The 15584-nt window shown below is 35.8% G+C and overlaps 2 protein-coding genes across 6 annotated transcripts in view; one reads left to right on the forward strand and one right to left on the reverse strand.

Moving 5' to 3' along the window:
• ift81 (intraflagellar transport 81 homolog) overlaps positions 1 to 15584 on the reverse strand; it is an 83257-nt gene that overhangs the window by 17495 nt on the left and 50178 nt on the right. The window contains exons 1-11 of one of the 2 annotated variants that reach the window (XM_051117557.1): positions 13075 to 13191; positions 12726 to 12894; positions 12357 to 12460; positions 12018 to 12198; positions 10485 to 10574; positions 10337 to 10402; positions 8292 to 8402; positions 8065 to 8149; positions 7188 to 7351; positions 4892 to 4987; positions 3830 to 3976 (exon numbers count right to left, since the gene is read on the reverse strand). In XM_051117557.1, coding sequence (XP_050973514.1) covers positions 3830 to 3976; positions 4892 to 4987; positions 7188 to 7351; positions 8065 to 8149; positions 8292 to 8402; positions 10337 to 10402; positions 10485 to 10574; positions 12018 to 12198; positions 12357 to 12460; positions 12726 to 12869 — 1188 coding nt within the window. In that variant the 5' untranslated portion in view covers positions 12870 to 12894; positions 13075 to 13191. Of the gene's footprint in view, positions 1 to 3829; positions 3977 to 4891; positions 4988 to 7187; positions 7352 to 8064; positions 8150 to 8291; positions 8403 to 10336; positions 10403 to 10484; positions 10575 to 12017; positions 12199 to 12356; positions 12461 to 12725; positions 12895 to 13074; positions 13192 to 15584 lie in introns of those variants that run through there. The other variant, XM_051117558.1, reaches the window with a different exon arrangement.
• Positions 14575 to 15584, forward strand: part of fnbp1a (formin binding protein 1a) — a 40852-nt gene continuing 39842 nt past the window's right edge. For all 4 annotated transcript variants that reach the window (XM_051117559.1, XM_051117560.1, XM_051117563.1 and 1 more), the window contains exon 1: positions 14575 to 14864. In XM_051117559.1, the coding sequence (XP_050973516.1) occupies positions 14790 to 14864 (75 nt within the window). In that variant the 5' untranslated portion in view covers positions 14575 to 14789. The remainder of the gene's footprint in view (positions 14865 to 15584) is intronic.

Raw genomic sequence — 15584 nt, forward strand, 5'->3', positions numbered from 1 at the left:
GAAATCATATGTTTGTATTAGATCGGTGTATTAGCAGTGTAGCAGCATAATATACAATACCTATACTGCTGTTTGGGTCTACGTTGTTAATATGACCGAAACATTAAAAAAAGCACTCACTGCTCTGGACTGAATAAGGACTATAGCTGTAATAAGACAACACTTCTTACTTGAATGCTGCTTTTAAATGCTCTGATGTGAAGATAAGTGGCAAATAGTGTGTTTGCAGCTCACTCAGGGCGGGACTCTGCTAATACGGCCATGTCAGTCAACTATCATGGGTGGGGCTGGTAAAGTGTCACACTTTATGGATTCTGTGATCAGTAAGCTTTGAGACTCTGCTCATGATTTATAGAGATTAAAAAAAAAGGTATACACACATTGATGTTCAAACAACACGTAAAAGTGATTTTTGCATAATAGGTGACCTTTAACTCATTTTTTTTAATAACTGATTTTTATTAAATTTAGAAATCAGAAGAAAATTTTAGAAACCATAACCCTAACTGGGTTGGAAAATAGGACTCAGTTTTTTCCCCACATAAACTACCTGTGTTTATTTAATTTGAGTCGTAGCTGGGTCTCCCACTACACCAAAAGCCATTCGTCTCTTCTGTTTCCTTTTACCTTGTGCCACAAGTTGACCATACTTGGTTATTGTCTATTTCAGCGGCTCAGATCAGACTTGCACATCCCTATCACATCTATAGACACACACTCTCTCTATAGTTTCAGCTATCCATCACTTGGCTGCCGCTGTTCACGGTTGGATGAGCTATGGACAGAAGTGAGTGTTATCATGGAGAGGCTGATAAGATCGCAGGAAGTCCAGAATTGGGGGAGGGATGGTGGCTATTTTAGCCAGGGTGCCAGTCTATCTGTTTGGCCTGCCAATATCTCTGCCCAAGGCCAGCCAGGGAATGGAACGTCTGCTTGTTAAAAAAAAAAAAAAAAAAAAAAAAAAAAAAAAATGCAGACAGACAGCAAAAAGTGAGGACAGGATATAGTTCACAGGTCTCAGTAACAGACACAGGCCTGTTTATCACTGACAGTTACTCCGGGAAATCTCCTGGGAAAAAAACATTACAGCTCTGGCTCCAGGGCCAGTGTGCGAACGTTCAAGCCAGATGACATAACCGTCACCTGCCCTTTTGGAGCAGTGCTGTTTAAAGGGGTAATTCACCACTGGCAAGATGGCCTTTTAATAAAACTTTCCTGTCTATGCAGTAGAAATGTAAAAAAAGGGTTTGAAATAGATCCTACACGACTAGAAAAAAAAAAAAAGAGAGAAAGGGCAGTGGTGTTCTCTTTTGCCAAAAACTCTTGATTTTGGTGTCATCCTTCTGTCAATCCAGAAAGGAATGAACAAAATGCATAAGTTAGATCCCCAGGTATTAAGACTTACATGGCTTAATATAACAAATTATGTCTCTTCCTGAAATATGTAGTAAAAAACCCATGAAAGACACGTTATTTAAAAATCCACATAGTTTTATACATATTTTGGACTATGGGGGGCCACCATTTATATTTTATATTTGTGAAATGGTTGCACTCTGTGAGCTACTGGTGCTACCTGTTGCTATTTTTTTTTTTTAAAGCAACACAACTCGAAAATAAAATACTGATACAATGCCACACTGTGCAGCTTTTGGTTGTGTAAGTCTTCACGGCTTTCCTAGCGGTAAGAAGGAGAAAACAATGTTAATATGATGCCTATGGATGAATAAAACTTCCTAAAGACCTGCGTCTTTGTTTTCTCCACTTCAGCCCTGATGCCTTTGAGGCTTTTAGCAGACCACAGCTACTGAAAGAGCTTACAAATGGCAGAGACAAGAAACGCTAGATGCCATCCTGGCAAGATGTAAACATGCCGATGTTTGTCATGAAGCCGCAGCCAGCGCCGATTTCACTCAATATCCAGGGGCATTTAGACTCCTTGTGGGGAAAAAAATAAATAAAAAAAAATCAATGGTACGGCATTTGGTTTAAGCCTATGCTTAAATCCATCACACCTGTAAGCTCTTTCAGTAGCTGTGGCCATCATAACAGTATTTTATTTTCCGAGTTGTGTTGTGGTAAGAATAGCAACAGGTAGCGTCAATAGTTCACAGAGTGCAACCATTTCATGTCATTGAAATAATGGCACCCCCTATAGTCTAAAATATGTATAAACCAATGTGGATTTTTTTAAATAAAGTAAATCTTTCATGGGTTTTCTACTACATGTTTCAGTAAGAGCCACGATTTATGTTATATTTAGCTATACAAGTATTAATACCTGGGGTTCTCTTTAAAAGAAAAGCCCTGGAGCTGTCAAAAATCTGCAAAATTCTACCTGATGGTGCCTCTGGCAGATTTTTCTGTCAACTAAATGCTACAAATAACACAAACACTGTAGCGGATTCCTGTGGATAGCAACATGTCAAGAAGTCGCTGTGCTCTGCACTGTGAGGATAAATCTGTAAGGGTACAGTTAGGGTATGTCGAAAAAAATCTCATCTCATTTTCTCCACCAACTTCTAAATCATCCTACATCGCTGCAGAAGTACCAGGCCCAGTGTTTATAAAGTACATGCACAGAGAATCAAACACCCTTTACAAAGCAAGGTAAAACAGCAATGTAGGACAATTCTGAAGTTGAGGGAGAAAATGAGATGGGAGTTTTTCAACATACCCTAAGGCTGCATGTACACCAAAGCGTTTTTCACCAGCTGAAAAACACTCTTGGCGTTTTAAATAAACATTGGGAACAATTGAAAACATACGCTAGCCGTGGGGAAAAATGCTTTGGTGGACACGCGGCCTAAATGCCTCGAACCAGAGTGCACAGAGTACGCATGCGCCTCGCAGAGCAAGACAGCATGAGCATTTGTAGTTAAAAAGATATATATAGGTTTTTTTTAAAAAATGACTGATTGTTTCGCTAGATAAGACCCTTATTCCTTGGCTGGGATTGTTTAGAGCCCTTTGAAGCTGCATTGAAACTACATTTTAAACCTTAAATCTGTTGAGCACCATTGAAGTCCACTATATGGAAAAAAAAAAATCTGGAACCTGGAATCTTTTCCTTTTAATTTATTTGCGACTCAAGAAAGACATGAACATCTTGGATGACATGGGGGTGAGTAAATTACAAGTAAATTTTTATTCTGAAAGTGGAGTAATCCTTTAAAAATGGTTGCTCTCCTGTACTCTGTGGCATGCAAAATTATTAGTTGTGTGTTGTTTTCGCTCCATGCAGCTTGTAGGCAATATCTGTTCACTCTCAATTGTCTAGAAAAGTGTCGATGAATAGTGGATGTTTGTCGTTGTTATTACTTGGAGTTGTGATACAGAATAGAGCAATACGTTGGTGTACAAACTGCAGTGCTTTATCAATACATTTCTGCGTTGGGCTAATGCATATACTATGGCTGTGTGGGTGTTTAATGTAATGGTGATGGGCATTCCGTTTCCGACATGCACTGCATGCAGTATACCAATCACAAAAGACTGGGTCATTGGACCAATCACCGCAGATTAGCGCGATGTAAAGGAGGAAATGAATTGTTGAGCAAACTGTTTGGGAGTCGTTGAGCAAATAAGGTAAAAAATAAATGCGTATTATAAGACAATGAAAGTATTTTTTGACCTTGCATGCATGTCAACCTGTTGCTGGGGATTTCCAAAACCAAAACATAAACCTTTAATAATCCATAATAGGGGCACTTTAACACAATAAATGCTGCAATATTTCTAAATAGAACAGGATGAGTTTGTGTGTATACCCTGAAGCACTTGCAGCTGTGTTTCTATGTGCTGGATGGTGACTGTGTGTGTTCAGTACCTCATCTCCACGGATCAGCTCCGCTCCGCCCTGCTCTCGTGCCTGACTGCTCTTCATGTTCAGTTCTCTCTCCACAGCCGCCAACTCTTCACGGGCCTCCTGCAACTCCTCTACTTTGGTCTCCTTCTTACGAACTATAATAGCAGCCTAAATGCACAAATTCATTGTATTTTAAATGTGTTGTATTTATTTATTTTGAATCACTTTTTGCTTGTTTACTACCACATTTTCTTAATTTATATTTTAAACTGGATATAAATAGAAAACTTTGTTTTTTATATATATATATATATATATTAATTTAAAAAAAAGGGGGATATAAAAAAATGGGAAAGTAAGATTCTGCACTATTTCTTACTTTCATTGAAGCACAAGATGCTTCAATCATGCTGGAGCACATTCAAGCAAAAGAGGGACAAACAACTCTAAGACATTCCATATTCATGTATATTTTTCAATTAAATTCTTATGCTAATAAACAAATGTAATTTGTCAAAAAACATTGTCCAATAAGAAAATAATGCAAAATAGTGGTGGTTTTACAAAGCAATTTTGCTTTCCACTGTGCTGCTTTTACATAGTTTACATAGTTAGCTAGATGGATGTGTTTGACTGTTGGATTTGTGGTTTTTAAACAGTGTGCTCGTTATACAAAAATATTTGACCTCAGAATGCTGTGGCTGACCAATCAGAATCAAGTATCCTAGAGAGCCATGTAATAGGCTATGATAATAGACATCTGGCAATTACATATGAAACAAATGCACATTGTTGTATTAGCAAATCAGAGAACATCAAACATTCTTTCAAGTTCAAAGACATGCAAGACAAACGCATCATCTCTCTATATGGGTATGAAGGGCACATGGTCACCTATACCCTGTGTTTCTATTCTGGGAACGTTGGGATTCAAAAGGCTGAAGGGGCAAACACTAAATCACACAGTACTCAACCCTGCATGAATAGATCTCTTTACCGATCAGGTAAAAAAAACAGCACCTGTTCAAGCAAATTTAGGTAGGTGATAACAGAGAGAGAGAAAAAAAAGAGATGACACCTTACCTGCTGTCTGAACAAAGAGAGTTTATCATCCATTGGGTCGTTACGCATCATCCTCTTCTCAATCAGATGGTTGATCACTGTGTTGGTTTCTTTGATCTAATGAACAAAAGACATTTCATTACTACATTAAAAAGTTTGGGGTCAGCAAAAGAAAAATACTTTTATTCAGCAAGGATGCATTAAATTGATCACAAGTGATGGTAAAAAAAAACATCTGTTACAAAAAATGCTGTTCCTTTGAACTTTCTATTCATCAAAGAATCCTGAAAAATTGTATAGCTGTTTTCACACTTTCTTTAAACATTATAACTGTTTTAAACATAATAATAAGAAAGACGCTTGAGCACCAGATCAGCATATTAAAGGAGTGCTATTATGCTTTTTCACTTTTTGAACTTTAGTAAGTGTGTGGTGTGTATCTTTGGGCATAAAAAAGATCTACAAAGTTACAAATCTCAAAGTCCACTCCAAAGGGAGATATTTCTTTTTTAAAAAAATCTCTTTTCAAGAACTAAAACGAACGGCTCCTATGGACTACAGCGTTTGTTTTTCGCATGTGATGATGTCACAACGTGGTCCATAAGAATATCATTAAATTAAATCCTGCCTACAGAAATTCAAATTGTTGGAGGGAGGGTAGGGACGAGGTGGGGGATTAGCCTAACTTCAGCAATGCAGAGCAGAGAGCCGCAGCACGGCGGGTATAAACACATGCATTGACTAGAGTGGCCGCGTCGGAGCCGTAACGTGCCGCAGACACGTGCAGTGTGTGGTAAGAGATTTATTCATCATACAGTGTAGATAGCTTCACTTATAACGTGCATGTTTTTTAAAATGCATATACTTGCACTACAATAGGCTAGGCTGATCAGTGATGATGTTTTTTGATAATGTTAGGCTGCTTTTAGCCGTTCGGGCAATGAAAATATGTCAAATAATTAAATAAATTAGCAAGATAAAATCATGTATCGGCGATCTCGCTGACTGATGATAGGACTTAACGCTACTGTAGCATATTATTTACTCACCCTCAATGTATCCTAGGTGTATATGACTAGCTTCTTTCAGACGAATGCAATCGGAGTCAAATAAAGTCTAATAAAGTGCATCCATCCATAATAAAAAGTGCCTCACACGGGTCCCGGGGGTCTTCTGTAGTGAATCGATGTGTTTTTGTATGAAAAATATCCATATTTAAAACGTAAGATTAATCTAGCTTGCGCTAACTGCTTTGACAAGGGGCGTGGCAGCACTGAAACACCGTCTAAGATGTTCGCCAATCGCAACGCACTGGGACAGCTAACCAATCATAACACATTTCCTTTTTTCAGAAGGCTGTCCTTCATTAAACCCGGAATTAATCAAGCCTTTAGTGCCACGCTGGGAGAAAGGTATTGTAATCATGTAAATTATGTGAAAAATAATGCATTTTTCGAAACACCAAGCATGAGAGCATGTTCTAGTACACCCCCAAAACAAAATCAAAACTTTGAAAAAGAGCATAATAGGACCCCTTTAAAAGCACAATATGTAGGTTTTCGCCACTAGAGGACGCATATTCAAAACAAACAAAGAATCAAAGGCGCAGTTTGATGACGCCGTGATTGTGTGTGGAATCATGGTAGTTGTAGTCTTCTTCCCCACAGCTGATGCAATCCGTCGAGACTCGGCATGAATGAGCTAATGTATTAAAGACTTATAAAGGTCACTGTAGTATGAAGCAGAGTGGGGCTGAAAGTTGTGGAAGCGAAACGAGGATGCTGGAGGGATTGCTATTGAAGGACAAGTGCAATACACGACTCGAAAGCAGCAGAGCTTTTTTTATGCCACAGTCGAGCGCTTCTGCTCCTTCCGGTCACGTGTGTGTGGGGTAAAACAGCGCTGTTTTATCATACTAGATACATTTGAGTGTGTTGAAAGTTTTGTTATAATGTGTTCGTCACCTGTCTAATAAAATGCATAACATATTAAAGTGTCTTTGGGGTTTCCATGTTTTCTACAAAATATTTTTTTTTCCTACAAAATAATAATAAAAAAAAGAAAATCAAGGGTGTATGACGATGGAAGGCGACACAAAGACACAGTCCGTTACACTAAACATTCTTGGAAACATTTGAGATAATGCAAGTACACAAGTCAGCAAAATCTGTTCTAGTGGTTTTTGGATATTTTAATTAAAAAAATCTTACATATTGCACCTTTAAAATGATTTCTGAAGGCTCACACCTACATGTATTTATATTGTTCTCTGTTCGAAATGTAACATTAAGATTCAGATCCATGTGCACTGACTGACCTTGTCCTCTAGCTCCCTCAGTTCTGCTTGGCCCATAGCAGGCTCAGACGCCACCTTCTGTAAATACTGCACCACCTTTCTCATGTTCTCCAGCTCTCTGGGCAGCTTCTCAGACACCATGTAGGAGTTAAACTTGATGTCCTCCTCAAGTCTCTTCATGAGGCCTGTGGTTTAGGATCACATGCATGTTACCTTTTTTAAATAAAGTACTAAAGTGCCACAACACTTGTCTACTGCGATGAGAGTGTAATAAGATTCAGTGAACATCACAAAGAAACTGTTGTGGAGTTCTGAAACTTGCATTGTGAGAGCACAAGAAATATTTACAAATAATATTACAAATACTACATTTTAGTTAGTATGGGTGTGCACTGGGAAATTGAACTCATGACCCTTGATTAAACTAAGAGTCATTCTGGCACAGTTGTTCTTAAAGGGATAGCTCACCCAAAAATGAAAATTCTATGGTTAATTACTAATTAGGCTCATGTCATTCCAAACCCATAAGACTTTTGTTCATCTTCAGATCACAAATTAAGATATTTTGATGAACACAGCACCCGTAATGTTATAAAGCTTTGTGTGTAAAGAAATAAAAAATTATGACTTTTTTCAACAGTTAGCTTCATAACATTACTGTTGAACCACTGATGTCACATGGACTATTTTAACAATGTCCTTACTACATTTCTTGAATGTGGCAGCTGCATTGCTGTATATGCAGGGTCAGAAATCTCTCGGATTTCATCAAAAATATCTTAATATGTGTTCTGAAGATGAACAAAGGTCTTACAAGTTAAGAATGACATGAGAGTGAGTAATTAATTATAAAAAATTTCATTTTGGGTGAACTATCCCTTTAAGTATAGCAACATACTTTCTGGCTTTTCATCTGCGGCTGCTTGCTGCAAGTCTTTGAGCTGGATCTGACATCGCTGCAGTCTCTGCTCTGCCTGGAAGAGCTAGAAACACAGGAAGAGATGAAACACAGCATGAGCTATTAAAATGTCCAGTAGACAATGATTGACTGAAAATAGGTAATGGAGCTCCAATGAGTTTCTTCAGACATAAACATACAAACTGATGTATTCAGACGGTCTCTACCTGGTTTTTCTGCTCTTGTTTCTGATGAGCTAGAGACTCTTCTCTTTCTTTTTCCACTCTTAGCTGTCTGGCCAATTCCAGCATGCGTTGGTGGTTTGACACTGCCTCCACCTAGTGGACAAGAACAGCATCACAAAAAAAAGGAATCCAGAATAAGCACAGCTGTTTCACATTTTATGTGCTAAATTTGTGAATTCTTATTAATGGATTCGATTGGGCGAATTTTTTAAAACAAAAAAACAGTAGTATTGGGAGCTGCAAGGAGTTTCATCATTTGCGTATGTGAAATTTTCACATTGGATTTGAGCTTCAGATTAATTTTTTCAGCTATGAATATTTACACTACCAATCAAAAGTTTTTGGACAGTAAGATTTTTAATGTTTTTTTAAGAATTCTCTTCTGCCCATCAGACCTGCATTTATTTGATCCAAAATACAGAAAACATAGTAATATTGTGAAATATTTTTACTATATAAAAAAAATCTGCTTTCTATTTGAATATATTTTAAAATGTAATTTATTTCTGTGATCAAATCTAAATTTTCAGCACCATTACTCCAGTCTTCAGTGTCACATGATCCTTCAGAAATCATTCTAATATGCTGATTTGCTGTTCAAGAAACATTTTTATTATTATTGTCAATATTTAAACCACTGAATAATTTTTTTTTTTAGGATTCTTTGATGAAAAGAAAGATCGAATGATCAGCATTTATCTGGTAATTTTTCTTGACAATTATAATGTTACAAAAGATTTCTATTTCAGACAAATGCTGATTCTACTATTATGTTTTCAACATAATAATAAAAAATGTTTTTTGAGCAGCTAAACAGAACACTACAATGATTTCTGAAGAATCATGTGTAGAATCATCAGTATTGCTATTTCAGCCTTAAAATCACAGGAATAAATTATATTTTAAAATTTATATGAATAAAAACTGTTGTTTTAAATAGTAAATGTATTTTAAAATTTTACTGATTTTTGCTGTACTTTGGATCAAATAAATGCAGGCTTGGTGAGCAGAAGAGACTTCTTTAAAAAAACATTAAAAATCTTACTGTTCAGAAAACTTTTGACTAGTAGTGTATATCAGAATTAGTATTAGTACTAGAATTAGTTAATCTAAACATTCTTTGTTTTAATTTCAAACCCAATGGTGGACCTTTATTTTGTGTGGATTTAAATTAGAGATTGACCAATATATCAGTTACCGATATTTTCCCGATATTTAAGCATTTTACCATAATCAGTTATCGGTTTTGTAATATTGGATTCACAAATAAACACCGTCATCTTGTGGGTGTTTTGAGAATTAATTGAATTTTGAGAAATTAATTGTTTATCATCTCCGTGAGTGATCGCAGTTTGAGTATAGTTCTGTGTAAACAGCACTTTGTCAGAATCTTGAACGACAAAATATTAGTGATTCTGATATGACATACCAGTTTAGAAATGCAATAAAATACAATGTTTTGTTATATTCTAATATTTCAGAGATTATTATTCAGTGAATTAACATTATCCAGTGAGCTATTCTTCACTCTTTATATTAAACAGCTTATAAACCTACTAAAACTGTAGTTAATATGACTCCTGTCCTTTATTTATTTTCTCCATTTTAAAACATTAGACATTCTACATTTGTTTTGCTTAGTCTTGTAGCTGATGCATTTTATAAATAAGAAAAATTATAAATAAAAAGTTTTTATTCTTGTAATATGAAGATTAAGGACGAAAAATCAGAGTGAAGTATGGACTTACTTCATTCAGTCATTTATTTACTTTATAACAGTAAACAAATATCGGTTCTGCATATTGGTTATCGGGCACATAAAAACGCAAATAATCGGTATCGGTTATGAAAAATCAATGTCGGTTGATCACTAATTTAAATGCATTCATTATGTCATTTAAGCCTTTTAAACTGTGACGTCAGCAGCTCCCTTTGACAGTTCTCTCTAAATATGTGTATATGTAGGTGTGACTGCACAGTTTTATTTAGCTTCACAAACAGATTCAGTAGGATTCTGTCTTTCTTACCCTCTTTTTAAGCCGCTCCACACGTTTTATGAGTTGATCCTTCTCCTCTTCCATTGCAACAATGTCCTGCAGCAACACATTGTTATTGTGTTTATAATGTGAAACTCTACATGACCAGATGGGACTTCAGCAGCGCTGGCTTTCTTACCCGTCGAATCTCAGCAGTGGAGAAACCCGAGCTCTTCAGCTGTTCGCACTCTTTGTGGATGTTCTTAAATCCCTCTACCAGCTCCTCATACTATAAAAACAATAGATAGAAAACATTAGAATAAAGCACAAAAAATAAGCATATATTAAAGGAGAAGTCCACTTCCAGAACAACAATTTACAAATAATTTACTCACCCCCTTGTCATCCACGATGTTCATGTCTTTCTTTCTTCAGTCGTAAAGAAATTATATTTTTTTGAAAAAAACATTTCAGCATTTTTGCCCATATAATGGACTGATATGGTGCCCCGATTTTGAACTTCCAAAATGCAGTTTAAATGCGGCTTCAGACGATCCCAAATGCGGTTAGGTTATGATCCCAGCCGAGAACGAAGGGTCTTATCTAGTGTAACGATCGGTTATTTTAATAACAATAGTACAATTTATATATATTTTAATGCCAAATGCTCGTCTTGTCTTACTCTGCCTGAACTGTTTTTTTCCCGGTTCATGACAGTTAGGGTATGTCAAAAAACTGTACTTAAAAAAGTATTTAAATTTTTTTTTTTTTTTTTTTGATGTAAATAACCGATCGTTTCGCTAGATAAGACCCTTCTTCCTCGGCTGGGATTGTTTACAACCACATCTGACATCGTTTGAAGCCGCATTTAAACTGCATTTTGGAAGTTCAAAATTGGGGCACCATATCAGTCCATTATATGGGGAAAAAATGCTGAAATGTTTTCCTCAAAAAACATAATTTCTTTACGACTGAAGACAGAAAGACATGAACATCGTGGATGACAAAGTGGTGAGTAAATTATTTGTAAATTGTTGTTCTGGAAGTGGACTTCTCCTTTAATCTAAAATCATGCACGAATACACAAACAGGATTCCATAAGGTACAAAATAGACTTTCACATTTACAAGTGACAAAAATATGTACGCAATCACCATTATTTATACATATTATATAATTTAAAATAATAGAATTGTTTTTTCATACACCTCTAAATATGAGCTCTTTTTACCATTTTTACAACCTTATCATAACAGTTTGAGACGGTGATTTGTTTAATTTCATTATTTGCCAGCAATAAATCTTCAAAATTTGTTTTATTAATTTAATTTTTGGCTATCCAAGATGTAGATGAGTTTGTTTCTTCATTGGAACAGAATTTGAGAAATCTGACATTATATCACTGGCTCACCAGTGGATCCTCTGCAGTGAATGGGTGCCATCAGAATGATAGTTTGAACATATTTTCACTTCATAAAATGTGGTAGTCTGAAGATGTGTTGTGGATTATTGCAATGTTTTTATCAGCTGTTTGGACTCTCATTCTGACGGCACCCATTCACTGCAGAGGATCCAGTTGTTATCAAGTGATGTAATGCTAATTTTTTCCCAATACGTTCTGATGAAGAACCAAACTCAAATGCATCCTGGATCACCTGAGGGTGGGTACATATTCAGCAATGCTTCCTTTTGGGTGAGTTGTTCCTTTAAGCCATATGTTCAGCAATCATACCTGGTGGTAGGTCTCAGCAATGATATCATCTTGAAGAAACTCAGCAGGAATCTCCAGTTTGACGAGGAATCTGGCCAGGTACGCTCTCTTCTTCAGCTCTGGAATCCTCTGCAACAGCCAGTGCAAGATGGGGTGCACCACAGGCTTACTGCCTATCACTAAACCCTGCCGAAAACTGCTTCTGTTGAGGAATACACATTTCAAAGCTGACTGAAAATTGTATAAAACTTTTTAATCTATTTCGTCGTTCAGTTTGGATAGCAGAAAATAAATTTGGCACCCAGCTAAGCTATGGTACCGCTATGTCCAGTGACAGTATTTTCGCTCTTTCTGTCTTACACTTCAGCCATTCCTCCAGAAGGTTTGTATTTCAGCATCCCCAGAAGAGTAAACATTCTCTTAGCCATCTGCTCCGGCATTTCCTCACGTATATCAATGGCTTGCTAAAACAAAAGATACAAAACAGACAAATTACAGGCAATTAGCGCCGTTTTTTCTCATACAACATACAAATAAACCCGACAGGTAGAGTTTGCACAGCACACCATCTCTAAAACAGAAATGTAATGTAATGTAATATGATATAGTTACTAAAAAACAGATGATATGGACACAAAGAATCCTGTTATGCACTGTTATATATTATATAAGTTAATGCTTTTATTTTACTGATATTATGCATCAGTATTAATAAAGATTATAACTCACCTTCGGATCAATTTCAGCCAGAACATCATTTAAAGTCTGCAGCAACTGAATTGGCTCCAGAGAGTCGAATGTAATGAGATTGAAGCTTTTCTTAAAAGGCTCCCTGTTCAGCTGTTCGACGATAAATTTGAGCTGTTCGCTCATCTTGAATGATTTGTGGGTTTCAAACCTAAGAAACAAAACTCACTTGTTTGCGATGTTTTGAAACAGACTTTTTTTCAACTAGCTAATTGTCGAGCTGATTATCGGAGTATAGTTTTGTGAGCGCTGTCACAGAATGTCGTTTTTTATTTGATTTTAGCAAAATAAAAACGATAAACACTTGTATACGTTGTGTAAGTGCGCGTACCGCTAGCACGTCAACAAAATCTGCCTAGGAACCGTTGTCACACAAGGCCTGGTTGCTAACAGGAAGTTGGTCATCTAAGGAGATTTCTTGTTTTTAAAATAAAAGTCCCCACAAAAGACTTTTAGTGGTGTCTGACCTGGAAAAAAGTACTTGTTTGTTATCGTAATGGACAATAATAAATAAACAAAACAATTATAGGAACAAATCTTTTAAACACTTAAAAGGTGATATATACTATCAATATCTGTGAATGACAGGATTTTTTTCAGTGGATAGCTATGCATTTTATTTTATTTTATTTAGCTGCCAAATAGCCACTGATTACTAAATAAACCTGGATTACAAATACTTAACTTATAACCAAGTACCTCCACTGACATGCTAGTAATATTTCCTTTAAAACCGAGGGGTTTCAACTTGGGATCTGTACTTTCAGCAGTCCGTGTAGAAGATACAAGTAAATAGTAATAGTAATAATAATAATAATAATAATAACAACAATAATGAAAATAATAATAGAACATCGTTTTATAATAATAATTTATATATAATAAATTTAATATTAATAATATTAATTACATTTTAAATTTAAATATAAAATTTTATATTAATATAATAATATATAATAATTTTATAATAATGTGTATATATATATATATATATATATATAAACATAACATTTTTTCTTAGATATATACATGCATGTGTGTGTATTTATATATATAACAAATATACACAGTACACACATATATTATGTACACAAAACCTTTCATTTTGGATGCGTTTTAATCGCGATTAATTTTATTGTTTTATATAAATATATGATTTCTAAATTTTAAATGAACACTTAATAATGATCTGATAACATCATAATATGATGACATCATAACATAATATGATGTTAAAATGTTAGTGTTTTTAATTTAATTTATTGCAAAGCAAAGCTATGAAAGGTCCTCATAACTTAATAGAGAAAGCTCTTTTTCTGTTGTCCAATTTTTAACCTCATTAATACAGTTATATAATAATAATAATTTTAGTGTTGTTATTATTTTTATCATTTACTTGTTAGAAGTTACACATTACTATAAAGCTATGTTATAAAATTGTTATTATTATTATTTGCTGCTTGTTATAGCTTACACATTATTATAAAACTATTTTTATCTGTTAAAAATATTTTACTTGACTGTTTTTCTTTATTTGTATATACAAGAGCATATTTATACACTATATAGGCATTGGATAGTCTAGAACTAACTAGAGAACAGCTAGTAAAATAGAACTTAATAACTTAGGTATTTTTCACAGCTGGAATGGGACAAAGAAAAAAAAAGAAATGAAGTACGAATGAATAAAAAAAAAAAAAAATTCAAAATGTCCTTCTCATGAATTTTCCTTTGTGTCCGAATCTGTCGCATGAATCCACTATCACGCATCTTAGCAGTTTATCTCTGAGTAACTGGTGTTGTGAGGTGGATTTGGCGCTGCGTGCTGCTCTGCGCGTGGCCGTCTAGTTCTGTCTGAGGCGCGTGAATGCACGAGTACATAGGCATTATCTTCATTTCCAGTTTCATCGGCAGTTTACAGAATGCGGAGGTGAAAACGGACGCTCTCGCCGATCGAGGCACAAATCCTTGACGGTATACGGCTGGTATTACACCAGTTAGTATTATTTTTCTTATCTGAAAGCTGTTCCTGGGCGAGAATCACGCATGCATTCAAACAGAGGATTATCGCGGAGGAACTGCCTCGAAACCATGAGCTGCAGTTGGGGGACGGAGCTGTGGGTGAGTACAGCCGCGAAACACTGAGGCGAATGCATCTGCAAGATATGTAGCAATATAGTGCACAAAATGTTTCGGATCTCCATTAGTAACATGCATATGCCCATTAGTGATAAATAAATAGCCCACCGCACCGCCCATTTTACAGTGTGGCAGACCGCAAATTCCAGCTACTGTTACAGGAATCTTTAATTCCACGATTTTAGCGCTGAATCTCATGCATGCACGTTTGAATATTTTAATGCAAGCAAATGCATGCTTACTAAAGCTCGTTTAATGCAGTTATTAGCCATCAAGCGTTGACTAAATACCCTGGATGGCAATAATCCTGGGCTAATGCTGTCCCTAACCACATGCAACTGAATGAGGCTGAGGCTGGAGCAGGTGCACAGGTTATTCCCATGCATGTCCTTTCTCAGCTTTGATGTTGCAATGTGCATGTAATAAAGTAATAGTGTAATATCATTGCACCACATGTTACAGCTTCTATTGTGATCTTAAATATTTAATATTTTCAAGACAGCCTCTTGTTGGCTGTAACATCATGCAACCTTAACCTAGTAACAACACCATAATGTAGGATAAAATATGCAAGGCTGTGTAGCCTAGTGGGCTGGTAACCAAAAGTTTAGACCTTGCAAGGTTCCACTTAATCTTAATTCGTTGTAATAAGTGTAGAAGAAACCAGGGAATGTGGTAATATGGGGTAAATTGTAACATCAT

The sequence above is a fragment of the Labeo rohita genome, chromosome 8, assembly GCF_022985175.1.
Source record: "Labeo rohita strain BAU-BD-2019 chromosome 8, IGBB_LRoh.1.0, whole genome shotgun sequence".
NCBI lineage: Eukaryota > Metazoa > Chordata > Actinopteri > Cypriniformes > Cyprinidae > Labeo > Labeo rohita.